The 26485-nt window shown below is 55.8% G+C and overlaps 1 protein-coding gene across 1 annotated transcript; it reads right to left on the bottom strand.

Annotated features, from left to right (window-relative positions):
* Positions 1 to 3682: 3682 nt before the first annotated feature.
* On the bottom strand, positions 3683 to 26193 carry DMTN (dematin actin binding protein). Its single transcript, XM_060015119.1, has 16 exons — positions 26054 to 26193; positions 15383 to 15588; positions 15071 to 15145; positions 14523 to 14678; positions 13552 to 13596; positions 13113 to 13212; positions 12672 to 12728; positions 12265 to 12417; positions 11672 to 11796; positions 10945 to 11050; positions 6036 to 6100; positions 5820 to 5868; positions 5639 to 5646; positions 5392 to 5457; positions 5028 to 5108; positions 3683 to 4893 (listed from the first exon to the last, which is right to left on the bottom strand). Exons 2-16 carry the CDS (start codon positions 15398 to 15400, stop codon positions 4780 to 4782), a joined length of 1218 nt encoding a protein of 405 aa, XP_059871102.1. The 5' UTR covers positions 15401 to 15588; positions 26054 to 26193; the 3' UTR covers positions 3683 to 4779.
* Between the last annotated feature and the right edge of the window lie 292 nt (positions 26194 to 26485).

Below are 26485 nucleotides of genomic sequence, written 5' to 3'. Positions count from 1 at the left end.
CTGGGGGAATGGGGGCGTGGAGCGGGGAGATGGGGCATGGGCTTTGTACCGGCAGAGCTGGCTGCTAGAAAGCCCCCTCCCTAAGGTCCCAGCTTTTGACATTCCGGGAAACCCTGCTCTGGTTGAGAGTTCTGCCTGTGTAATTCTTGGCCATTAGTTTCCCAGTGTGTCCCCCCCCAGCAAACACACACACACACACACACACACACACACACACACGAGACACACCTGTTTCTTTCCTTGATACATCTAGAAGGGCAAAACGGGGCCGGCGTGACTTCTTTCCCCCACCCCTGTCCAGCACAGTAGCCACTGGCCACTCGTGGCTATAGAGCTGAAACGGGCTAGTCCTAATTAACATGTGCTGAAGACATGTCAGACAAAGGAAAGAATGTAAAATAGTCACTAATGATGTTTTATGTTGATTACAAGTTGAAACGTAATCTATTAGATAAATCGAGTTAACCAAATATATTATAAAAATTATTTCACCGGTTGCTTGTTAATTTAAGTGGATACAGTGCTGGTCCAGAGGTCCTGCAGAGGAAGTCACACTGGCCTCGTTTTGCCCTTCTAGATGCACCAAGGAGAGAAACAGAAGGTGGGTCTCCGGTGTCGGGGACACACTGGGAAAGTTACACCCAAGAGTTAAACAGGCAGAACCCTCAGCCAGAGCAGGGTTCCCAGGAATGTCAAAAGCTGGGACCTTAGGGAGGGGGCTTTCTAGCAGCCAGCTCTGCCAGTTCAAAGCCCGTTCCCCATCTCCCTGCTCCCATCTCCCACCTCTACACCCCAGGAATGGAAAGAGATTCTTCCTGAGGATAGGGCTGACATCTGTTCAAAATGTGTTCCTGCTGAGCCCTGACACCATCTGATGAGAGGGTGAGGCACCAGGGGTCCCACGAGGGAAGGTGGGTAGCCCCTGTCACAGATCTGAGGACCTGGAGCTGTGGGGTACTAGGGTTTCACTGCACTGGCTCTGCCTTTGGGGCCCCTTTCACCAGTAGGACTAAGGCGCAGGAGGCAACGCCTGCCCAGAGTTGGCCATGTGCTGTGGAGTGGAGCCTGCAGTCCAGACCGAGTCACGGGGAGGCCAGGGTTCGGCTGAGCTAGTATTTGGATCTCAGTTCACTGGCAGCTGCTTAGGGAAAATAGATGTTTCAAACAGCTCGTCTACAATTGGTCCCGGGTGAGGAGCCTACGGGAAATGAGAGGAGGCTTTTAGGCCAAAAAGTATAAGAACAAAGGGAAGAAACAAGCCTATTTTGTGTATCAAGAAGCAATCTAGGGGACTTCCCTTGTGGTCCAGTGGTTCGATCCCTGGTCGGGGAACTAAGATCCCGCATGCTGCATGGCGTGGCCAGAAAATTTTTTTTAATTAAAAAAAAAGCAATCTGGAGTCAGTCCAACACTGTTCTTCTCTGGGTCTTCTTCCTCATAGGTAAAGGAAGCAGGCTGGATGGATTAAATCTACTTGTTTTCCTTCAAGATATTTCAAGGAACTGTAGAATATAGGGGAAGTGTATAAGAAATTTATAACCTTTTATTTGGTTTAACTTTTAAAATTTTATTTCAAAAGCTCTAATAAAAGTCAGTGGACATACTTGTATATATGATAGAGCCCACCGATGTATTTAAATTCTGCTGCCAGGTTAGCTCATTGGGAAGAAGATGTTTGAATAAACCCTTCCCTCCTGTCAGCGTAAATGAAGGTAGAAGGCTGTTGCAGAATAAACAGTTTGAAAGAGCAAGGCACTAAGCCCAGATTCAAAGAGATGGGGCTTAGCTGCTGCCGCTCAACAACGTGAGGAATGTGACCGTTCACATTTGCATGCATTTTTAAACCACGGCAACTTTGTAACTACTTATCTGTGTGAATCAGAATTCTCTCCTACTGTGCAACCAAATACAAGAATAAATTAGATCCTGTGCTTGGTGAAAGGGCGGCTGTCATATACAACGCTTGACTTAAAGTTGTTATATCCATCAAATAGCTTCCTTGTTCTCATTGATTGATTTCATTAATAATTAACATTTCAACTTACAGGGAATTCCCCGGCGGTCCAGTGGTTAGGAATCCGTGCCTCCACTGCAAGGGCCACAGGTTCTATCCCTGGTCAGGGAACTAAGATCCCGCATGCCGCGTGGCATGGCCAAAAAAATAAATAAATTTATAAATGTATTCTAATTGCTCATAGTAAGATCTAATTTTTAAAAAGATTTGACTACTAAAAAGGTTTGGAAACCAATGGACTAAATAATCACCAAGGTTTTATTTTAGGACAGACCTCCACTTTGCGCCGCTCTAAATTCTCAGGAACTTCAGATCCTTTAGGACTTCGAGTCCAGTCTGCTCGCACCACAAACGTTTCCCAGTGCACTGTGATCAAACACTCCTCACACCCCTTGGTGCTCAAGAGCTTGGGAGCTCCGTGGACAGGGGGGTGCTGGCCTCGTCACCCGTTTCCCTCATGCCAGAACGGGATAAGCCTTCCAAACTTTTGCTGAACACCTAATCCTGGGTACGTGTGTGTGGGTACCATTCCTCTTTTTGCTGCCCCTGCAGAGGCAACTGTGTCTATACTGGGAATGACCCAGGTTAGCAGTGAAGAAACTGGGATGTGTGTTTCCAGTCTGCAATCATTAGTTGCTTGTAGCTTCAGGCTTGTGAAATGTCTCTCTTCCACAGTTTTCTCATTCTCGAGAAGGATGAAAACAACCTGTGCCGTTGACCTCGCAAGTTTGTTAAGACGATCAATGTTGTGCATGTAGCAGAACTCCTACAGTTTAATCATTCACACTTGAGCAGTTCTTATCCACTTTGCTTTTGTTTCAGCCAAAGGGGCTAGAAACTCCTCCAAGGGCAGGAGAGTTGATTCAGGTGCCAGGTCCAGTCTTGGGTTCACACGCAGGGCCCCCTCCAACTCACCGGGTCCTCTGGACTGCGTACCTCTTCAGGTGCCCAAACCCAGGTTCTGTTCCCCGCAGGTGAGCCGGCCCCATCCCCGCCGGCCCTCACACCCAAAGTCCTTCTGATCTTCCAGTCCCGTCTTCACCCCGTCCACCCACTGCAGCAGGCCCGTTCCATGTCTACTGCCCCTGGGCGGTCCTGCCAAGTCATCCAGGACCAAGCTACTCCTGCTCCCTTGGCCCCCACTTGACCCTTGCTCCTGCTGGATTTCCCCCATCATTTCTCCACCCCTTAGTTTTCCCCGCCTGACCCTCGACAATCAGCTCACTGCCCACTCCTACACAGTTGACCTTTACTGGGTGTTTGGCCTCCCTATTGAACTGTGAGTATCATAGACCTGGAGGGGTACAACCACGTCAGCTGCTGATGAGCTTGACCGCCAAGGGGGTGCATTTAGGGGCCCAGTGAAGGGCAGAGCCTTTTCTCCCAGCTGGCTCTAGATTCATGCTCCAGAGTGTGAGTTTCTGTCCCCTCATCCATGTCACCATTGCACAGCCCCTGAAGGAGAGGAGGCAGACAGGACCTGCTAGACTGCCCCCCGCTTCTCTGGCCCAGGGATGGGGGAGGGTAGGAGGTATGCCATCGCTCTCTCTCCTCCAGCTCCGTGTACCCCGCCATTTGAACCCTCGCTCCGTGGCTTTTCTCAGCCTGGCATCACCTGTCCCTCTCGCTCAGATCTGGTGGCTCATAAAGAACAAGTAGATTTGGGGCCCCGATGCAACCTTTTAATTCCAAGCAGAGTGCCCCTCCCCCAGCATCATCACACACACACGGCGGAAAGGGATGTCGGGGTCTGGGCAGGAACAAAACCCAGACCCCGGCCAAAATATATATATATAATTATATACACGTGTATTTGGAGAGAAGAAAAGCTGGGAGCGTGATTAAGGTAGGGCAGAGAGTTAGGTGAGGAAAGCAGCTGGGGGGTGCCCCAATAAATTACATTCTTTAGAGAGCATGGTGGGGGATGCAGGGGTGTGGGTGGGACCTGGTAGCCAGGACTCTCAGCCTGGCTCCTCATCCCGTCCAGGGGAGCCCAAAGGCCTGGGCTCTGCCCGGGCCCTGGATGCTAGAAGGTAGCATTCTAGCCGACTCAGCCTGAAGGCTGATGTTGGGCTGGGGGTCTGTATAGGCGACATCTCCACTCTAAGCCGAGGCTTCTAGGGAAGCCTCAGGGCTGGAGCAAGAGGCTTTGAAGCTTGGGGGTCACAAGGAGAGGACAGGGTGAGCTAGAGGGCTGGGTGGCCTCCCTGCTGGAGGCTGAGCGGCGGGAGGCCCAGGTGCAGGGGAACCCGTCCCAGGTGAGCTGCGGAGGAGTGCTTGGGTGCACAGGGTCCTGGGCGCTCTCTGCCTGCGTGGCTGCTTCCCACCCTCACGTGCCTCCTACCAGGCCCGAGGGTTCTTCCCACCCATTGGTCGGGACAGCAGACAGGCCTGACCATTAAGTGTCATGTTCGTATCTCGTCACTCTCTTCTGGGGACCTTCACACGGGGGTGGGGGCAGGGAGAGGGTGCAGACACTATCTCTGCGTGTGCTGGAGTGCACGCTGGGTTTGCCCTGTGCAGCGAGGACCAGGGATGAGAGAAGGGGCCCCCACCCCTAGCTCATCATGGGGAAGGAGGTCCATGTCCCCAAGCCCCAGCACTGCAGAGGCCTCGCTCTCCCTCGACCTCGGCAACGGAGCCAACCCCACCTCTGCCCCACCACCCTGCTCCCCCCAGAGATGATGCTTTGGGGTCTAGTGACCCCAGCTCCAGAGCCCTGAAGCAGCAAGGGTGAGGGTCAGTCACAGAGCAGGTGGGGGCCATCAGAAGAGAGAGGCCTTTTTCTTGAGTTCGTTTCGCTTCCACAGAGCCAGCTTGCCAAACTCTTCGGGAGACATAGAAAAGACCCTTGAGAAGTCCTCTGCTGACAGGTGCCTCTGCAGGGGGACACACAGCGGCAGTGTAGGGACAGGAAGCACAGGGTGGGGCTGGGCCACCTTCCCCCACACCGGGCAGGGGACGCTGCCCCGTCAGTAGCCCCTCACCCGCCCAGCACATTCTCCCTGCGTACCTCAAGCCTCATCCTATCCACACCTGGAGGCAACTTGGTTCGCCCCCTGTTGGTCACCACCAGCATTTCGTAAGGATAGATCTGGCGGGGAGGGGAGGCGGGCAGTAAGTATCAGGCTCTTCGAGGTCCCTGTCAGCATAACCCCCTCCATTCCCCAGGCCCCCTTATCAGCCTGCAGGGGCCATGGGGGCTCATGCCATCTTGCCATCCAACTCCCCCAACTTCCGTGCTGCCCCTCCCATCATCAGCCAGGAGAACCCCTCAGTGCATTCACTTCCCTGGCTTCTCCCCAAGCTGGCCAGCCCCCGATAGAGACGGTTCTGTCCCCTGCCCACCATCCCCTGCCTCTGCCCCTGCCCCTCACCTTCTGCTCCAGCACACAGGGAAGGGAGATCCCCCGGTCCATCCTCCCCCTCTGGCCCTCTCCGTTCTGGGGAGACCAAAGCCGCAGTGAGCCAGAGTGGGGCAGGGAGGCCTCCCCAGCCTTACCCTAGGCTTCTTATGTCCTCACCAGGTGGCTCCGTAGCCCCGCACCCCTCCCCCAACGCTGACAGTCCCCCTTCCGTCCGTGGCTTCCGCGCTCCACGTGTCTCCCTCCAGAAGGCACTCACCTGCAGGCCTGTGGGAGAGAAGAGCCATTGTTCAGAGGCAGCTCTGAGGTCAGCAGGCTTCCAAACCCGCCAGCTCAGCCTCCCCGACCTCCAGCCAGAGCCCTGCCCACATCGCAGACACGGGCTGCTCCAGGGGCCTCTTGAGCCCCTTTCCCAGCATCAGGTCGGCCCTGCCTCTCACCTGGGCTTTCGGTCTCACTCCCGGATGGGCTGAAGTCTGTGGACTGAAGCTGGAAAGAACACGAAGGAATCAGAGGAAGCTGGAGCGTTCCACATCGTCTCCCTTCACTGTAAGGGTCTGGCCGCCCCCCCTGGGTGCCCACGTAGCTCAGTCCCTCACGGGCCCCACACGCACACTCTTCTCACGAGGCCTGTGACCTCCGTCCTGGGACCTTACCCGGCTCAGGGTGGTCCTGCCGTAGGCGGGGAGGGAAGAAGACTTCGATGTTCCCACGTGCAAGGCTGGAAGAGAGTAGGAGGCCCTGTCTCAGACCCTTTGGCCTGCCAGTCATTCCAGAGGGTCATTCCCTGGCCTTCCCTGCCAGGAGCAGGGCAGTGGAGGGGGGACTTGGGGGAAGCCGGTGGGCCTCTGTTGGCTTCCAGCTCCTGCCCGTAACCTTCAGCAGGTGACATTGTGCTGGCAGCTCTGAACTATCCCTAATGCCTCCCCTCTCTCTAACAGACGTGCACAAAATAGACATTTGGGCCAAATGTCCGAGTGTTCAAATTGATAGTCAGCCAGTGATAGTCAGATGAGGAGGCTTACCATCATAAAATGAACCTCTGGAATATGAAAATAAATCTAAAATTTAGTCGAAACAATCGAATTATTACAATTTTATGTTTAGCAATGTTGGTAATCAAATTTCAAATGCTTGATGTTATAAAACAGAAGCTGCAGTTTTCCCAGCACCTTCAGCTGCTAGATGGTACTGCAGTCGCTGGACTTGACATTCGCATGACCGGATGTCACTTTCAACTCGACGTCCAATAATATCACTAAGCTTTCAAGCACTGCAGATTATAATTCAAGAAAATTGGTTTTCGGTAACAGGTTTTCCTAGAAGGATTCTTAGTTTGCACTAATCTCAAAATTCCTGCATCTCCAATGACTAGAAATTGTTTTGACCAGCATTTTTGTGTGTGAAGGTTTAGCCTGGACAGACTCCAAAGTATAAGGAAGAATTGTTTTCTTCAAACGTTTTAATAAAATATGTTATTTGGAAGTTTGGTGAGAACAAAATGTGTTTTGGGGACCCTCGTGGTTTTTTTTTCCTTAATGCTTCTTATTTTTGTGTAGAGAATTGTCTACTTTCACGGCCCTCATTGTTGAAGCGCTTCTCTTTTGTGATAAGTACACACTTCTCCCTCAACTGACTGATAAGATTGTTTTTTTGAAAAATTTTTGGCCATGCTGCATGGCATCCCCAACCAGGAATTGAACCCGTGCCCCCTGCATTGGAAGCACGGAGTCTTCACTACTGGACCGCGAGGGAAGTCCCTAAAGTGTGTAAGATTTTCACTCTAATGACTTCTAGACTGCTTATTTACGTTTGAAAGTGACCGTTAATTTCGATGTTACCCTTAAGTCAGAATGACACGCCTGTCCGTAATTCTGAAATTGTTCAGGTTGATCAGCTATGAGAGTAACCTACGCAATCATATGACCGTTGATCCCATACGAGTTCAAGGATGCCAACAGTGACACTGAGGCAGACATTTCGCTACTCAACTTTGCAAGGCCAAATGCACATTAAAGAGCTCATTTTGCCTAACTAGCAAATCCTGGTGGAGCATGAAGACTGAATCCAACCTTCGGGGCATCTCTCTCTCTCTGCCTCCTTCTTCGGGCCTTAACTGTTTATTCCACATTCTCTAAAAAGACCTATTAGAAGCTCTTCCCACCCACAATGAAATATCATCCTGGTGAAATATCATTTCAATGACCCTATGGATGTCCCAGCCATATACGAGCCTTAACGGTTCCTTGAGTCCCCCAGGCCAGTGGCTTTCACCTCCACTCTACAGCATGCAACCCCTTCCGGTGGCCAGCCCCTGGATCTTGTCGTCCACAACCGCTTCGCTTTGACACTGAAGCCTGGGTATCACACTTTGCGGGCACAGCGCCCCTTTTTTTTTTTTTTTACGGTAAGCGGGCCTCTCACTGTTGTGGCCTCTCCTGTTGCAGAGCACCGGCTCCGGACGCGCAGGCTCAGCGGCCGTGGCTCACGGGCCCAGCCGCTCCGCGGCATGTGGGATCTTCCCGGACCGGGGCACGAACCCGCGTCCCCTGCATCGGCAGGCGGACTCTCAACCACTGCGCCACCAGGGAAGCCAACACAGCGCCCTTTTTTGTTCGCAGCTTTCCCTCAGCCACATTCCTGGCACATCTGCCGGTCAATATCATGGGGAACCTCCAGTGTCTTGATCCCCCACTTCCCCCTGACCTTTGACCCATAGGTGGGTACATAACCACTTTCACCCACACTCAGCAGCACCCAAACTCTAACCCTGCATCAGCCCAGGGCTCCCCTTTTGCCCACAGGTTATGGAGATGAAGCCCACAACGTGTACCTTAGCATCACTAGAGCCCCTACAGCCTCTCATCAGTTCCCTTTCCCAGCAGAAGCTGTTCCGAACCTTCACCGTTCTCACCAAGCCTCACCCTCCGTGTGCTCAGCAGACAACGTCAACTTCTCTCTCTTTTTTTTTTTGGCCTAGCCACGCAGCATGCAGGATCTTAGTTCTCCCCGACCGGGGATCGAACCCGTGCCCTCTGCATTGGAAGCGCAGAGTCTTAACTACTGGACCGTCAGGGAAGTCCCTAAAGTGTATAAGATGTTCACTCCTAATGATTTCTAGATTGCCTTTTTATGTTTGAAAGTGACCGTTAATTTCAATGTTACCCTTACGTCTGAAGGACATGCCTGTCCGAACTTCTGAAATTGTTCAGGTTGGAGCTTGGATTCTTAACCACTGGACCACCAGGGAAGTCCCGAACCTCAGCTTCTGATGTGGCCTGCTCCCAAAGCAAGTCCCCGACCCTTTCAAGGCCAGCCTCCTGCATCCTGAGGCTGGGTCTCCCTTCTGACCTCCTCCCAGCCAACCTTCCAAGGGGACTGTAGTGTGAGTGCTCTCCAAGGAACAGCCCTCGGCACCCTGCCCTTCCCTCCCCTTTTTCTACACAACTGGATTTTCTCTCATGGTCCCACTACCATTTATAAGCTGAAGATTCTGCTCGAACCCTGACTTGCGCCTCAAGCTTGCAACTCAGTCAAACTCAGCTCCCACCTACATGCACTTAAAACCCAACACATCCCAAAACAGTTTCTTCAGCTTTCCCCCGAAACCTGCCTCTTTCATGATCTCAGCCCCAGGTCTGTCATCACCCAGCACCCAAGACAAAAACCCCAACTCGTCTCTCCTTCACCACCCATATTCAATCAGCCACTAAGTCCAATTGATTCCATCTCCTCTACAGATCTTCCTCGACCTACGATGGGGTCACGCCCCGATAAACCCATCGTTAAGTCAAAAATGCATTTAGGGCTTCCCTGGTGGCGCAGTGGCTGAGAGTCCGCCTGCCGATGCTAGGGGACATGGGTTCGTGTCCCGGTCCGGGAAGATCCCACATGCCGCGGAGCGGCTGGGCCCGTGAGCCACGGCCGCTGAGCCTGCGCGTCCGGAGGCTGTGCTCCGCGACGGGAGAGGACACGACAGTGAGAGGCCCGCGTACCGCAAAAAAAAAAAAAAAAAAAAAAAAAAAAAATGCATTTAATACACCAAACCTACTGAACATCAGCGCTCAGCCCAGCCTACCTTAAACGTGCTCGGGACACTTCCATGAGCCTACAGCTGGGCAAAGCCTATTTTACAATGCAGTGTTGAACCTCTCATGTAATTTACTGCATACTGTACTGAAAGTGGATAACAGAATGGTGGTCTGGGTACAGAATGGTTGTAAGTGTATGGGCTGTTTCCCGTCGTGATGATGTGGCTGGCGGGGAGCTGAGGCTCGCTGCCGCTGCCCAGCATCTCAAGAGAGCATCGTGGCACTTCCCTGGCTGTCCCGTGGTTAAGCCTGCGCTTTCACTGCAGGGGGCGCGTGTTCAATCCCTGGTCAGGGAACTAAGATCCTGCATGCCGCACGGTGCGGCCAAAAAAAAAAAGAAGAAAAAAAAGAAAAAAAAAAGCCAAGAGAGCATCATACCGCACATCACTAGCCTGGGAAAAGGTCAAAATTCAAAACTGGACATACAGTTTCTACTGAATGCTTATTGCTTTCACACCATCGTAAAGATGAAAAATTGTAATTCCGGGGCAATTTCTATACAGACTGTGCCTGTATAGTTCTCAAACCCATTCCGTCTTCTCTGGACCTATGTATATTTTTAGCCCTTACCCAGATGATTGGAAAGTGTGGTAGACTGCCTCTGAAGATGGCCCGCAACATTACCTCCCAGCCTGTGTGCCCTTGGGTGGTTCCTCTCAGCAGGAAGCAGAATCTCTTTCCTCTCCCTTGTGTCTGGGCAGCCTGGGAGCTGCTCTGACCGTCAGAAGGCAGTAGAAGCATGCCCTGTGGCTTCCGAGGCCAGGCTCTTAAGAGGACTTGTAGCTTCCAGTTTGGGCTTCTCAGATCTGCCCCCCTCCTCTCCAGCCATCATGCTTGAAGGAAACCCAGGTTAGCCTCAGTGATGTGCAGCACGGCACCAAAGCCCCAGCCACCGCAGAGCACGCTCTGTGCGCTGTAATTCCAGGCTCCTGGAGGTCCTCTCTGCTGGCTGGATGTTTGCTGCTCCTGGCCTTTGCTCCCACACTGTCCCTGGGGTCTGTGCTGCCCTTCTCCCCCACTCACTTTGTCTTGTCCTTCAAGACTCCAACTCTGGGACCCAGGCCCTATCAGCGTCCTCTCAAAGCACTTGAAGTGTACCTCTCACCTGCTATGCTGCACTGACACCCCAGTTTTCACGTCACTTTCCCCGTGACCAGAAGCTACTGGAAGGCAGCACTATAGTGTTTTACTCTTTATATCCTCAGGGCCAAGAACATGGTAGACACCCAATAAATGTTTGTCGAATTAAACAAAATGTGCTAATTCTGCTTTAGCTGATGCCATCCTTTGTCATCTCATCTTGTTCCATGACTGGTACTCTTGCCCTAAGGAGAGCGCCAGAGCCTTGAGCCAGCAACCGAAACTTCTATGTCTCTTATACCCACAGTAGCACAGCGCTGGGCGTGTGACAGACAGACTCAGCAGACTACTTGATTCTGGCCAGGTGATTCTGAGCCCCCTTGGTGACACTCACAGGTATGGAAGGGTGTCCGGTCAGGCAGAGAGCGGGTTTTCCGTCGGATAGGCAGTGACTTTTCCATCTCTTCCTTCAAGATCATCTTTCCCAAGTTAGAAGTAACCTGGCAAGGAGAGAGGAAGATGGATCCAAGGCGTCGATACCTGTTTCTCATCCCCAAAAGGTTCAGAGTTGGGTCCATCCCAGGCAGAAGTGGGGACAGAGTTCCTGAGGGGCTGTGTGGTGCCTGGAGCCCATGGAGCCTGTCCTGGCCAGAAGCTCGGCCACATTGGGTCTGGCCACCCTCGAGAGCAAGGAGTCAGAGCCGCTCAGTGTAACTCTGCCCCAGGGGCTTCTGCAAACCAGGTCACAAGGCCCAGAGTACAGGCCCATGCCACCATCAGTGGCCTTTCCGTGACTCTCTACACCATCTCTCCTCCCCTGGAGGCCAGCAGCCTACTCTCTCCTTTCTCCTCGTCCCATGAACTACTCCGCCTGCTGAAGCTTGGCACTGGCGGGACCACCCCTTTCTGTGCTTTTGGCCCTAACAGTAAGCGGTGTCCCCCTAAAGCAACATGCAATCCTAGTGTCCCTTCAAAAGCGGCAGCCTGACATCCCGGCAAAGAAAGGGAATTCCTCACATGTTCTCACCAGGACGCTCTTCAGACATGTACCCATTTAGATCAGAATGGAACTTCTATCCCCAGGGTGGCCCAGGGATGCGGGTGGGGCAGCGAGATGCTACCTTACTGAGTTCCTCTCTCTGACGCTCCCTGAGAGCCTTCATCTCCTCCCCGGAGTCATCGTCGTCGTCGTCCTCCTCCTCCTCTGCCCCCCTCCTCGACGCCTTCCGCTTCCTCCACTCTGTCTCTGGGAAATACGGACCAAAGCGGGCACATCAGTCAATCAACCGCGCGCTCAACGAGCATCTGTCAGGGGCTGCTTTGTGCATGTCCCGGGGCTGCGACCTTGAAGGGAACACCGAACACCGCAGATTATTATTATAAAATAAAAGCAACGTTTTCTAGCCTCGCGGTGAAGCTGGGTGGGCAACACACGCCCACACGACTGAAAGCGATTGGGGGCCAAGACCTCATCTCATTCCTCTTTCTCTTTCCAGAGCTCCCATCACAGAGCCTGGGACACAGTAGAAATTCGACAAATGTCTGTTGAGCGGCCAAAGAAATGAACGGAAAGCGGTTAAATGACTAACAAGCAGGGCCGCTTACGCCAAGAGCGATGGGGTTGCAGGGGACGGGGGAAGCAGGAGCCTGGAGGGTTCATGCAGGTCGGGGGGTGGGGGGTTCCTGGGGCTTCGGCAGGGCCTCTCTCGCCTACCCACAACGGCCAGCGACGGGGGGCATGGCCAGTAGTCTGTTTCGATCTTGGCTGGCTGGTTGGGGTCGGGAGGCTGCGCTGCAGGGAACTTGGACGACTCGATGATGAGGTCTTCAATGAGGTGCTTGCTCTGAGGGCTGCCTCCTGTGGACTCTGCGGGGGGAGGTCAAGGTCAGCCCGGGCACACCCTCCCCCCCGGAGGCCACCTCCCACCTTAGCCCCCCACTCCCTCCTCTCTCCCTCTTCACACCTGTGAGCTCCTGGGTGTAAAAGCAATGCACAAGGAAGAGCACAGGGCAGTGTACATGCTGTTATGAACATCTGTTTTCCCATCACCCCCCCACCCTCAGGACAGCCTCCCGGCACGTGGCGAAAAGGGGGCTCTGGTCGGTCAGGGGAACCCTCACCTCTCTGCTTGTAGATGGGTGGCTTCTTGTAGATGTTGGAATCTGGGCGGGTGGTCTCTGTGGAGAGGGAGCAAGAATGGATGAGAAGGAGGCTATGAGGATGGCGGGGAGGCTGGGTCAGAGGAGGGAATGGAGACATGGATTGGGAGAAGGCAGGAAACTCAGGGGCTCCTGCCGAGAGTCAAGACAGAACCAGAGATCCTGAAATTACCCCTCAGGGGTTGGGATTTTTGCACTTCTCTGTTTGGGTGGGAGGGAGGATGCAGCAGGGCCCACCACCTCTGGGAGCTCTGCCTGGGGTCCGGCATCTGGGGGTCTGGCCAGTTCTGTGGTGTGCATGTATTCCAGAGAGTGGGGGACTAAGAGTAAGGGGCTTGGGTTCCTGAAGGAAGAAAAGAGGACCTAGGGCAAGGATGCCGCCATGCTGACACCAAAACCTACCAGGATGGTGGAAATGGGGCAGGCTGGTCCGGGGCGTGCCAGTGGTTCTTGGGGCTGAAGCCTGAGAGAGGGTTCCAGGGGACCGGCTCTCCGCCCACACCTGCAGAGCAGAAGTACGGTTCACTGCAGCTCCCAGGTCCCCCACCCCGCCCCCTCCACCATCTCCATCCTCCCACCCTAGCACACACACCCCCAACCCCAGGGCAGAGGAAGGCTATCCAAGGACTCGACCTGCTGATGCTGCCTGACCCAGGAGAAAGGATTAAAAGAGATCCTGGGTCAGACGTAGATGGACCCAGAGCTGGCCAGTGACAGGACAAGGTCCACTGATTCCATCACCCCCTAGGCTCTGCCAAGCCCAGTCTGGACGTGTGTGGGGAAGGGGGTTGAGCCCGGTCAGAGCAGGGCTGGGCAAGTGTCAGGTGCGGGGCAGACTCACCTCTGGGGATGGTGGGGGGGATGTGGATTTGGGTGACAGCGAGCGCTGTGAATGGAGAGGAGGCTGGTCAGAGCCACAAGGGTGGGATTAAACCCTTGTCCCTAGGACCCCAGGTGGGTCACTTCACCCCCCCACACACTCAACTCTGCAATTGCCCAGCCAATTTCTGGGCCACCTCTTCTCTCTTCGTCCTTGCCAGCTCCCAGGGCTGGCCCTCCGTCCTCTCTCTCCCTAGACAGGGTCCTACGTCTTTCCCTAGGACCCACGAAGAAGCAGAAGAAGTCGAGGATCTTGGAGCAGTGTGCATGTGCTCTGAGGGCCAGCTGGAGGGGCTCTGGCTCTGACCTCAGAGCCAATGAGCAACAGGGGGAAGGGACAAGACCCACAGCATCCAGGATGGAGTCGGGCCCCTTGTCAGTCATTTAAGTCTCCCCACAGCCTGGCCCCGTCTGTCTGCTCAGCCATGACACTGCCCCTTTCTCCAACACAGTGTACAAAGTACCTGTCCTCCGGTATCTCATGCATTTGACTCCCTGGTGAGGTGGACGGGTCAAAGTCTCACCTCTATTTTATAGGAAGGGAAACTGAGACCACACCGTCACACAGGTCACACTCAGCTAGGACTTCCGGCCTCCGAGCTCAGTGTTCCTGAGCGCTTTCCACAAATTTGCTCACTTTCCGCCCAGTCCCACCCCATTCCTACATGACCCCGCTCTGTGCTGCTACCATTCAAACACGGCCTCCCCTGCTCTCCACCTGGAGCTAGCCTCCAGCCGCCAGCCCATCTCTGCCTGCTCTGCACAAATACCCAGGTCACCAACTGACTGGTGATTCCTGTGCACAGGTCCCCTTCTTGTTTTGAAGTCTGGCCTCCAGGAAAGAAAGCATGAGAGGGATTCTGCCTCCCACCCAGTGTGGCTGGGTGAGCCCTTCCCCCAAGTCCTGTCCAAGAGGAACCTCCCACCCTTTACCTCCCGGCTTCTGGGCAGCTCCACGTGTTCCAGCAGAGAATAGGTAAAGTGGGGCTCGTAGATCATGAGGTCAGGCCTCTCGATGTCCAGGATGGCCTTGTCCTTGGGGATGGCAGCCAAGTCCTTGTAGCCCATCACTTGATTGTCCATCTTGGCCTGAAGGGAAATGGTACACATGGAACAGAGGTGTCAAAAGCCTCCCTTAGAATACTGGCCCTACAAGCCAGACCTGCAATTTATTAGGAAGAAGATGGGCGGCCGTTTTAGATGTCAGCTCCTGTAAGTTAATATTTCTATTATTGTCATTTAAAAGGTTTAGAGTGTCACCTTAAAACAATGATAGTCCTTCACCTAGCCCTTTGGGTACAACGAGACAGTACCAGACCAGCAGGAGGGGGTGTGCAGAACCTTCTCTGGGTCTGGGGTTCTCTCTGCCTGCCAGCCCTGGCAGGACCATCATCATTTGAGTGAAGCTGCCCGGCGGCCGGCGTGCGCCCCACCCCTCCCTCCTCCCAGCCTGAGGGTGCTGGTGGCCAAGAGGTACTCACCACGATGCTGGAGGGAGAGCCCGGAACACTGGAGCCTCGGGAGGAGCTGACGCTCCCAGGGGAGGTCAGTGGTTGCTGGGGAGAGCGAGAAGGCGGGCGGGTGGGAATGTGTGTGGGTGCCAGGGCCGGGCCGGAGGGAGGGGGCTGGGGCAGGGGAGGGCTTCTCTAGGCCTCTGGGGCCCCGGGGTGCGGCGCCGCGGGCAACCACCAGGTGGCATCCTCGACTCCCGACCTGACCCTCCGCGGGTAGCCTGGCCCCCACCGCGTGCCCCCGGCACCCCACTGCCCCGGCGTGGGTGTAGCCCCGCGCACCTTCTGCAGCCGTTCCATGCAGCAGGGAGCTGGCCGGCCGGATCACTCGCAGAGCCCTGTGCGCGAGGGGAGACGACAGGGCGTCAGGCTCTATCCGGCTCCTGGGCGCTGCGCGCTCGGGGCCGCGAGAGCAGAAAGGGTGCTCCCCCGGGCTGTGGCGTCCTCATCCCTCGGTGACTCTCCAGGCTGCTGGCCGAGTGCAGGGCCTGGAAGGGGAGGGAGAACGTGCCAGCCGGGGCTGTCGAGCCCCGCGATCTCAGAGGGCGGGGACGAGGGCAGCCCCCTCTGGCCCCGCGTGTCTCCCGGGAGCGGGGCTCCGGCTTTCCGTTCGCTCAGCCTCGGGGACCGGAGATCGCATGTGGCCCGCGGCGAGACGGGAAGGTGGACCGGCTGCACTAGTTTTTGAGCCATTGTTCTCTGGCTGGAAAGGAAATGACGGCAGGGCTCAGCCGTTCCCGGGGCAGCCTACACATCCCTGCTTCCTCACACCTGCCCTGCCGGGGCTGCGGGTCAATTTCAGGCCCAGGTTCTCACTCGCCTCGGCCTCTGCCGTGGCCTTTCCCTGGCGCTGTGTTGGTGCCCTTGACCTCCTTCCCCTCAGTCTATGTCCACGGTGCCACACCTCTCTCATTGCCCAGAAAGGTTGAACACAGAGGAACTTAGTAATACTATGAGACGTTAATAGGGGGAGGGGAGGACAGAGCGAAGGCCTTTTGGTGGGAAGCGCTCAGGTCATTGGCTGGGGGGCTGCCGCTCTCCCAGTGGAGAAGGGAGGGGGCGGCTGGAGGGAGCCACACCCCCATGTGCCTGTCCCTGTACAGCAGGCAATCCCACTTGCAGGCATCTGGTAAAACACCTTGGGGGCCAAGGCCACGTCCCAGCTCCCCACCATCTCGGAATCCTCGAGCTGAGGCTGCCCTCTGAAGGGCTACTTTGCTGCAAGTCACGGCCCCCTAGTTCAGCAGGAAGACCTCCAGGCTGGCACTGCCCTCTCCTGGTTCCTAAGAAGTTGAGTCCTGTCTGCAGCAGTAGAGTAGGAGTTCCCTGGGGCCACAGCCCAGGTCTCCTTCCTCAGTAACTCCCTTAGCAACCCTCCCATCCTCCCCACACACCCCTGGACCAGACACATAATAACCATTCAGTGGGACTTCCCTGGTGGCGCAGTGGTTAAGAATCCATCTGCCAATGCAGGGGACACGGGTTTGAGCCCTGGTCCGGGAAGATCCCACGTGCCGCAGAGCAGCTAAGCCCGTGTGCCCCAACTACTGTAGCCTGCGCACCTAGAGCCCGTGCTCCACAAGAAGAGAAGCCACGGCAATGAGAAGCCCGCGCACCGCAACGAAGAGTAGCCCCCGCTCGCCACAACTAGAGAAAGCCAGCGTGCAGCCACGAAGACCTAACGCAGCCAAAAATAAATAAATAAATAAAATAAATTTATATAAATAAATAAAAATAACCATTCAATGAACGCCTGGCTGAGTTTCTGACGTGATGGTGGCAGTGGAACTGTCTTCCAACGGCTGGCAGTAAGCCGTAGAGTGAAGAGAGCTGATGACTACAGAACGTACAGGAAAGAGGCAGCAATAATGTAGTGGTTAAGAGCATGGACTCTGGACAGGAATGCCTGGGGATAGGAGACTCTGCTACTCAGAAGCTGTGTGACCCTGGGCAAGTTACCCTCTTTGTGCCTCACGTTCTCATCCACAAAATGGAAGGTGGTAATAGTATCTGTGTCATAGGGTTGCTCTGACTATTAGGTAGGTTACAACATGTGAAGCGTTTAAAACATAGATTTTACGTAGAGCGTTTATTATTTCTATCTCCCTGAGGACTGATAACCTTAGATGGCTTTCTGTAGCCACTCTGCCACAGAAGGTCATGAAAGACTTGAGGTCATCGGTGCTCCCACTTTTATCACCTGTTATTTTGTATCAGGCCGCTTTTCTGCTGTGTCTCCACCACCTACTTGCTGCACCAGCAGCCCTTATTCCCACTTCCCTGCTTTTGCGCATGCTCTTGCGCTATTCTCATCTCCCAGATGCCACCCATCCTTTAAGGGCCATGCTAAACCCTCCTCCTCTTGGAGGCCTCCCCTGTTATTCTAGTCCGCATTGACAAACTCTTCTCTGAATTCCAGTGGGACTTAAAAAGAGAAGCATATAACTTAGTCCTTGATTATGTTGCCTGACATGTTTTCTCGCTAACTAGAATGACTGCTAATTTCTACCACAATAATAATAGCTATCATGTTTTGAATGCTCATGCTGGGTACTTTGATAAGCACTTTACAAGGATTATTTTGTTTCATCCCCACAACAATCCTATAAGGTAGACCTATTTTACAGATGCGGAAAACCGAGGCTCGGAGAGGTTAAAAACTTGTCCAGAGTCGTGGAGGTGACAGTGACTATGTCTTCAGCATTGGCATGTTTCGTAGTGCCTCCGTAGTACTGTGTCAGGTTCACTGTGGGGATAGACTAGCATTTGCCACAGTTCTCAAGTCTTTTTGGAATTCTAGAGCCAAGGCTTCTCCAAGACAAGACTCTGGCCATCAGAGTCACACTGGTGACTAGGTGCCCATGGAAGGGCTCCATCCCAGAGCTTCATCCTTCTCTTGCTTTCTTAACACTCACTTTGTAATGCTTTTAACTAGATGTGTGAGGACTGGAATAAACTCGAGCACATAAAGAGCTGTTAGCTCCCTCTCACTCCTATTTCGTCTTTACTTTGTTAACAGACATTGTCAAACTAGCTATACACTGGCTTAGCCAAGAGGCAAACACTCATTTACCCACCCATATACATCCACCCGCCCACCCAGTCACGTATTGTTTTATCCATTCATTCACTACTTTCTGAGCACCTGTTCTGCAATGACCACGGAGCGGAGCGTTGTGGTGTTGTGGAGAACAGAAAGATGAGTCAAAGGAGCTAAGCCGCCCCTCCAGAAATGAGGCCATATGTATAGATAACGCCCATGCAAAGCAGAAAATTATGTGTGCCTGATAAGATAGTATAAAGGGCTGTGAGAGGTCACAGGAGAGAGGAATCACTCCTGCTGGGGTGTCAAGAGGGGAAAATAAAAAGGTTTTCTTGGAGGAGGAAGTGTTTAAGGCAGGCCTTGAAACATGCCTGGTTTGGGATCATGCAAAAACTAAAAGAGGGATCCTTGAAAGAGACAGCAGCATGAGGGAAACTGGAGACACGGCGAAGCACTGGGTCTGTCTGGAGACAGCAAATACGGCTGAACCGTGGAGCTCATGAGGTTGAGACTGGTTTGGGGCAGGAGGTTGGGGGCCAGATTTGTAGATGCCTTGAACTTAGACTAGGGGATTCCGAATGTATTCTGTGGGCAACTAGGGCTATGGAATGCTTAGAAACATTTAAAACAAAGAAGTGACGGATCCAAGCAGTGCTTTGGGAAAATGAATCAGGCTGCAGGCTGGCAGATGGAACAGACAGGAAGAGGCGGTCCACAGAGAGACCAGCCAGGAAGTTACAGCAGTAGTTCAGGCAGGGGATTGTGAGGCTCTAGACTTGGGCCTGGAGCCCAAGATGGAAAGGGCCAAGTGGGAGGAATCCTAGAGGCAGAATGTGCAAAACAGAACTTGATCTGGAGACAGCGCCCCCGCCCCCACCCCTCACCGCTGGGGAGGAACAGGTAGCAATGACAGGAGAAGGGGAAGCAATGAGTTCACTTCTTGCCAGTTGAGGCTGAGGTGGGGGCAGTACCTGGCAACGGAAATTTGGGAGCCATTTGAGCTAGAGGTGGTAGTCTGCCCCATGAGGTTGCCGAGGGAGAAAGAAGGTCAAAACCCAGCATCCTGGGAAACGCTAGGGGACTCGAAGAAAAAGGGAGCTGGAGATGGCATGAAAGGGAGGGGGAAGACTAGATGGCCAGGTCCCCGAGGGGCTGGGAGTGTATCTAGTGATTCTTTGTATTTTTAGTAAAGGACCTACTACACAGTAAGTGTGCCAAAAACATTGAGAGAGAGTTGTGGGGAGGGATAGGGGGGTTGAGAAAGAATGTCATGAAGCCAGGAGTCCATCGCCCAGAGAAGGCAAGACATTCAGAAAGGAGTGACAGCTCGCCAGTTTGGATGTCAAGCCCTGGTGGCTTCTGAGAGCATCTGCAGAGGAATAGTGAGGCCTCCTTGTTAGGGATGGGGGTGGGGAGAGGTGGCCAGGGTGTACAGGCAGGGGGAGGGGTACTTCCAAGAAGTGTGACAGAAGGGCAGGAGGGGGTTAGGAGAGTTACTTTGCAGGAGGTGCGCTTGGCTGAAGGTTTTTTAGGAAAAGGGAGACCTGAACACGTTTGTAGGCAGTGGAGAGTGAAGAGTAGAAAAGAAATTGTGGCTGCAGGAGAGGGGGGGCACTTGAGGGAGGAAGGTCCCAGCAGGGGAAGGGGAGAGGGATTGGGTCCAGGCCCAAGTGAAGGACTACCTTTGGAAAGAAAGCCTGAGCTTCCCTGAAAGGAGAGGAAAGGGAAAGTTGGGTAACTGCAATCTAGGGGCCTTTGGAGCAGGCCGATTGGGAGGTTTCTATTTTCCCAGGAAAAGTGAGAGATAAGGTCATATACAGACCCTACAGGTGGGTTAGGCAGAGACTGAAGAGAGTAGAAAGGACTGGAACAGTCGGGGGAGGGGCGGTGGTGCGGGGGGGGGGGGGGGGGAAGAGTGTGGCACGGGGGAGGGGTGGAGAATGGAGAGCTTCTAAGTGTCCTGGAGCCTCAGGCTGAACCTGGAGGTGGTCCAGGCACCCTGCCCTCAAACACCAGTTGCGGGTGGGTACAGAGTGGGGTAATGACTGCCTCTCAGAGTGGTCACTGCCCAGGGAGGGAGAGGAGGGGTCCAAGATGAGCCAGGTCACAGGTTACAAGGTCTTGCACTGAGACCCCCACTCGCCTGTGCACGACCACTGTCCCACAGACACAGCCACTCGGAAAGACGATTCAGAATAATGATGTCCCTGCTCTGTCCCCTGCCCCTTCTTCTCCACAGCCGTCCACAGCCCCTTGCCCATCCCCTAGGCTGGGTCTCCTCGCCTTCTGCCCTGAGCCACATTCCATCAGGAACCTGCACACCAGCGCCTGGTGTGTTAGAAAGCACGCTGCGGAAATTGTTAATGTCTTACCCTTCCAGGGACATGGCATTTTAATTTGGGGCTAACCTTGAGGAGTGAAGGTCTTACTCGTTAAATATTAAGCCATCAGGGAAAATGTTTTGGGGTGGAGTAGGAGTGTGGGGTGGGGGGAGAGGGAGAGAGGGTGGGGAGGGGGAAAGGGGGGAGGGGAAAGAAAGGGAGAGGCTGTTCTTGCCTTCTCCCAAATCACATCACGCCCCGCATAAGCTTACTCCACCCACTCGTAGCCCCTCCCCCAAAGCCAGTTTCCTCGCGCGTCCGCACCCGTGCACACCCCACGTTTCTGCATGTGCGCTCCCAGGCCCGGGCCGCCTCCCGTGGACAGACCGAGAGGGCAGACTGCAGCAGGAAGGGAGGGCGCAAAGGGAGGAAAGGGAAAGAGCTGCGGAGGAAGGCCAGCCCAGGTGGCGGAAGGGCCATCTCAGCTGCCCCGGCGGCGCCCAGTTCTTCCATCTCGGACCCACCCTACCCCAGCTGTGCAGCCGCGCCTTATCTGAGCCCCCAGCCGGGCCCCACCTCACACCGCCCGCCCCGTCTCCATGGCAACTGGAGCCGCTCGGCCCTGATGATAAGGCCCGCCCACCCATTCCCATGGGCGCCCGCTACAGGTAGGGGCTGAGCCGGCCTTGGTTCCCTCGACTTGTGGAAATGAAGGCTCAACCGGCAGAACCGCAGCCTGGTATCCTCTAGTCCAGCTTCCCGCCCTGTTCTAAACCAACCATCACTTGCTCTGGGCCAGGGACTTTCACCCATCCTCTCTAGCTTCACCAAAGCTCATGTCTCCCAATTAGGAGATGAAAATGTGGTTGAGAGATTGACCTGCCTCCCCCCATACCCCCCACGCCTCGGCCCGTTGAAGCCAACCTGGAATTCCTACCCAGGTCTGTCTCAGGTCAAAGCCAATGAATGCTCTTTTCAGTGGGTCCCCAAGGATCTCACTTTAATCTGAACTTGGGGTTTGGGGTCCCGTGTGCTAACCTTATACCGTGGAGCCACCAGAATCCTGCTTCGTTGAACTGGCCTGTGGACAAGAGCAGAGAGGCTGGGGGCCGCGGGCTCTGTGCCCTGGGGCAGGGACAAGCCGGGCTGGAGGCCGGCCTTGCAGATAGTAAACGAGTTGCGAAATGGCTGAGCTGGCCCAGTGGGCTGGGGGTCAGGTGGGCAAGCATTCCGCTGCTCTCCTTTTTCACCAGTTTCATTCAGAGTGTGCCTGCCTGCCTTGTGCCTCCGGGCCCCATCTCGCTATTTCTGCTTTCCATTCCCTTTTTCTTTCCTTTCTTCATCTTTCTTCCCTCGGCTCTGCTTCCCTTTCACCCTCTCTCCCTCCCAGCCCCACCCCCGCAGTTACTGTGGCAACAACTCAATGCCAGAAATAAAGGCAGGATCCAGCTAGGTCACCAGTTCCCAAAACAGCATACCAGGGTGGAGAGGGGAAAGGTGGGTGGGAGCAGACCAGCCCAACAGGGGAGGCCCCCCCGGCATGCCCTGAGGGTGGGGTCTGTGTCTGTGTGTGCGTGGGGAGGGGGCACCCACAATCGCCCCCAAAATCGCCCTGCTCCGGGCCGGTGGCTCATCAGAACATCTCTTAACCTCTGCCAAGCCTGCGCCTGCGCCTTTTCTAAGACTGATGAAGCTCCCACTCCCTTCCTCTCATTTTATCCTTCTCCTGCACCCCCATTTTTAAGCCCTGCTCTATCTGCTAGGACTAGAGTTGGGGTTCCTTGAATGCTAACCCTGAACAGCACCCCCTCTCGCACTCTGGGGAAGCATCAGGCAGGGGCAGGTGGGCCCAGAATCAGGGTCCCAGCCTGGGAACCCACCTGCTCAAGGCCCTGCTCCCCGTTTGCTTCTGATGACAGCAGGAGTGGGCCCGGGCGCCTCCTTCCTTCCTTCCTCCCCCCACACAAATATGCATCTCGTCACACAGTTTCTCTTAGCACTCTCGCTTGGGTTTCTGTATCCTCTCTCTACACACCCCTGAAGAAGGCCCTCTTTCTGTGTCCCCCCTCCCAGCCCCTTAGGTTTGCTTGGTCCTCAGCTTGTTCCTGCTCTGGTCTCTATTTACAGCTGGTCCTGTTGGCGGGTTGTGGTGTCACTTGTACCAGTTGATTGATAGGGCTGGGGGAGATGCAAGGGAGACTGCCTCCCAAATTCAGCTTTCTGAATCCTGGGGGCGTCCCTCTTCTGGTCGTTACACACACGCATGAGCTCTGAATGAGGAATTCCTCAGACCTGCACCCCCAGGTGGACAGGCTGGCCCCGGCGTTGGACATGTGGCCATAGCGAGGCCAGCAGCGCGGAGGCCAGCCTCCCCCGTGGGCACGGGCACCTCACCCACACATGCGGCCCCCGCCGAAACACGGTTGCAGAACGCACGCCCCCGCTCTCCCAGTGAGGCACCCCCCACGCTGACACGCGGTGCCTGTGACACCCACTCACGCCACCCACCGATCCTCCCCTTGGCTCCGGTTCTCCACGCTCACAGCCACCCACCCCACGTGCTGACACCCTGTCCCTGGCACAGAGCGCCCACTTACCCATCCCGTGGGCGCTTTCTGGGCCCCACCCCTTCCCAAAGCAAGACTGCCTGCCTTCTCCTACACCCGTCCCTGCTCCCCTGCCTCTCGCAACTCGGCAACCCAGTGCCCTGGGAAAGAACCACCAGGTGTGCCTGCCCGGGAAAGGGCGCCTGGCCTGCCAGGCCAAGGGAGGGGCAGAGCTAGCAAGGGGGCGCCTCGATCCTCGGAGGCCTGCGTGTCTGCTCGGCCCTCAGCCCCTGCAAGCACTTCAACAGCCGGCACCAGGAGAGCATCGTGGTCAGGCCTGTGGCCATGCCCTGCCACCCAGCCTCGTTCTGCATTTGGTCCTCACCCCAGCCTGGCCGGCTAAGGGCTAGCAGGAGACTCCTCAGGCCCCTCCCCGCAAGGGGCCGTCCTCACACCAATGGCATTCAGGCCTCTGAGTGAACTGCTCCCCCCACAACAGGAGCATCTGTGGCACGGTGGCGGGAGCCGGCAACGCCCCCTTCCCTTCCACCACTCAGCAAAGACGGCCCAGCTCTCCAGCCCACTCGAGGCAGAGCCTCCACCCCCCAAGCACTTGGACTTCTGACCAGCACAGCTGGGGGAAGGGGTCCCCGGGTGGCAGCATGTGACACCCCAGCCCCTCTTCCCCGAATCGGAAGGAGGTTGGGTCAGATCAAACCCAGCTAGTCCCAGGGTCCGGCCCATTCTCCCACTGAACAAGGGGCCATAGCTGACACCCCCACCCCCACCCCGGGATCCCTGCCACCACCCAGAGCCTCACTTCTAGGAAGGTGTTGTGGCCAAAGTGCCCACAGAGGGGAAGAGAGGTGGGAGACCCTGCCACCTACCTCTTCCCGGACAGGGTGGCCCAGATGCTCTGAGGCCCCGGGGTGGGGGCGGGGACAGGCGCAGATCCCGGGGCTGCGGCTTTTCCTGAAAGCCCAGGTAACAGGCGGCTCTTCCAGGAGCCCGGCGTGCTTTCCCAGAGCACAAATAACCAGAAAAAAGCTGGCTTGCGGTGGGTGAGTGGGTGGGCAGCCGGCGAAGGAGGGGACTTACCCTTCTAGGCCCCCACCCCCTCGCCGCCACCCTGCTTCTCCGCCAGCCTGGCGCGCAATCCCCGGGCCGGGTGTGTGCGCCGGTGGGCAGGCCAGGCGGGGCGGGCGGGCGGCCAGGTGGGCGGGCCGCTGGCTCCCACCCACCCCTGCACCCTCCCCACCTCCAGCTGATAGCGTGTGGCCACTGGCCTGCGGGTGTGTGTTTGTGTGTCTGCTCTTCCACCTCGCTTGCTGCAGCTCAATCCGTTTCAAACAAGAGGACCATTAACTGGGCATCATGACGAAGCAGAATCGGAAGCAGACTCTTGGCCAGCCGCTGGCCTTTTTCCCTTTCCCACACCCACCCCCAGCCCTGCAACACACGCTCACACACACAGCCCCTCCAGCCTCCTCAACAGCCAGAGTTTGAGTCAGGGGGAAGGGGCTCTACTGATAACAGAGGGGTGACAACACCCGCTTTCCCCAAGCACCTCTATCTCCCACTCATCACCTACCAGCACCACAGAGGCCGCTGGGGTCCCTGCCTCCCTGGGGTGCTACAGCGCATAGATGGTGAGGGGCAGGGGTGTGGGCTAGATGCCAGAATTGGTTACCCAAGGATTAACCCTCTCCTGGGGAGTACAGAATGGGAGGATTCGAGAAACCAGGTGCTCAGCACAAGAGACCGGGTTGGCCCTTGGGTAACTCAAATCCCCCGGGGACAGAGCACAGTGGTGGTGAGTGGGAAGGACCCCAATCTCTCTCCAAGGCGGGGTCTTCAAGAGAAGTTCTCACCAGGTGATGTCCAGGTCCCAGCACTGAACTACAGGAATGTCTCTGGGAAAACCTCCACGACTCCAGGCCCCTGTCATTGGCCTTTTCGTTCCCTCTGGGCTTAGAGCAGAGCCTGGTTCATTTGTGACCCCCGGGAGCAGGGGAGGGAGCCCGGCCAGCTGACCCTGGCCCCAGCACGGCCTCCTCTCCACCTCTGTGCAGACTTGCCTACCTAGGCAGCCCTTACTGTTGCCCTGGTTACCGCTGCCCACAGCTGGTCAGCTGATGGTATCAGCTGTCGTTGGGGAAATCTAGAATCTGGGGAGGGGGCTCTGGGGTGTCTGGATGGAAAAACCACAGCGGGGAGGGTCTTGAGAGGACAGGTGAGGGTGTGCCCTGGGACCTCTTTCTCAAAGAGACGAGGACGGGTAGGGACAGGAAGGGGGGGGATGTGTCTGGGTTAGTGGGAGACAGAGAAGAATGAATCCTGAAGGATGGGCTCCAGAAAGAAAGGAGAAATGAAAAAGGCAGGTAGCCGAGTGGCTGAGGAAGGGTGGAAAGAATCTGGGCTCAGCTGCTGCATGTACGGCAGAGGCGGGAGAGGGGCCCGTGGAAAGGTACTAGAAAGCCTGGGAGTGGGAGAGAAACACAGGCTCCATCGACCCATGAAAAAAAGGCCAGGAGATGATGCAGGAGGAAGTGCACTTTTGATGTGGCAGGAGTGGGCCACAGCCTTAGCAGAGGGGAACCAGGCCTTTCTGGACAACCAGCCCGGCCTCTCAGCTTTCTGCCCCTTCAACCCCACCCTTATTGCCCTGTCCCCACCCTAGTGCTGCACAGCCTCCCTCCCCCTCTCCAGGAGACCAAGTGCCAGGTAGCCCTTTAGGATTCCTGATTTTTTCCCCACTATCTCGGTTCCTTCCCTGTTTTCATGCGCCACCCACCCCCCAAGACCCCATTCCAGGATATTTGCCTTCCGGTGCAAGGGTCCCCAGAGGCAGGGCTGGAATGAGCGGTTGCCAGGAAGGACAGCTGTGGACAGGGGCCTGGAATGAGGTGGCTCAGGAGGAATGGGTGGGAGTCGCTGGGCTGGGAGGAGGGGGGCATTCCTCAGGGAAACGAGCGCTCTGGATAGAGTGGGGAAGCCTAGGGGAGAGGGCAGGGGGAGGGGGAAGGGAGGGGGTCTGCGGTACCTTCAAGGGCCTGGGGCGTGGGGCTCGGCAGCTTCCTCGGTGACATACACCTCCATCCCTCAGCGCATCTCCTCTCCGCCTCCCGTTGCCAAGACAACCTGCCGGCTCAGCCGAGGAGGCAGCAGCGGCAGGGAGGGGGGAGGAGGCGGCTGTAGCTCCTACTGCCTCTTCTTCAGCAATGGAGGGAGGGGGCCTCGGTGCCGGGGTGGGGGTGGGGGAGCTTCAGGAACCGGGGCTCCCACTGAGCCCCCCCACCTCTCCCGTTCCCTCTCCTTCCGTAACGCTCTGGGATTGGCTCCTGGGGCGACCTAATGAGAACCTTAATTCAGGGCCAGATAGCAGGCCGGTCTTGGGAGGCACTGGGCCACGTCCCCCATTCCAGAAAGCTCAGCGTGGAGCTGGGAAGAGCGATAGGAACAAGGGAGGGATGGC

The sequence above is a fragment of the Delphinus delphis genome, chromosome 6, assembly GCF_949987515.2.
Source record: "Delphinus delphis chromosome 6, mDelDel1.2, whole genome shotgun sequence".
In the NCBI taxonomy this organism is placed as follows: Eukaryota; Metazoa; Chordata; class Mammalia; order Artiodactyla; family Delphinidae; genus Delphinus; species Delphinus delphis.
This window is presented reverse-complemented; position numbering and strand designations above follow the sequence as displayed.

Coding starts and splice junctions, on each gene's coding strand:
- DMTN (XM_060015119.1), bottom strand. Junction 13,213..13,551: donor CCCCCCCACCATCCCCAGAG/GTGAGTCTGCCC, acceptor TCTGCTCTGCAG/GTGTGGGCGGAGAGCCGGTC. Junction 12,729..13,112: donor GCCCCATTTCCACCATCCTG/GTAGGTTTTGGT, acceptor CCCTCTCCACAG/AGACCACCCGCCCAGATTCC.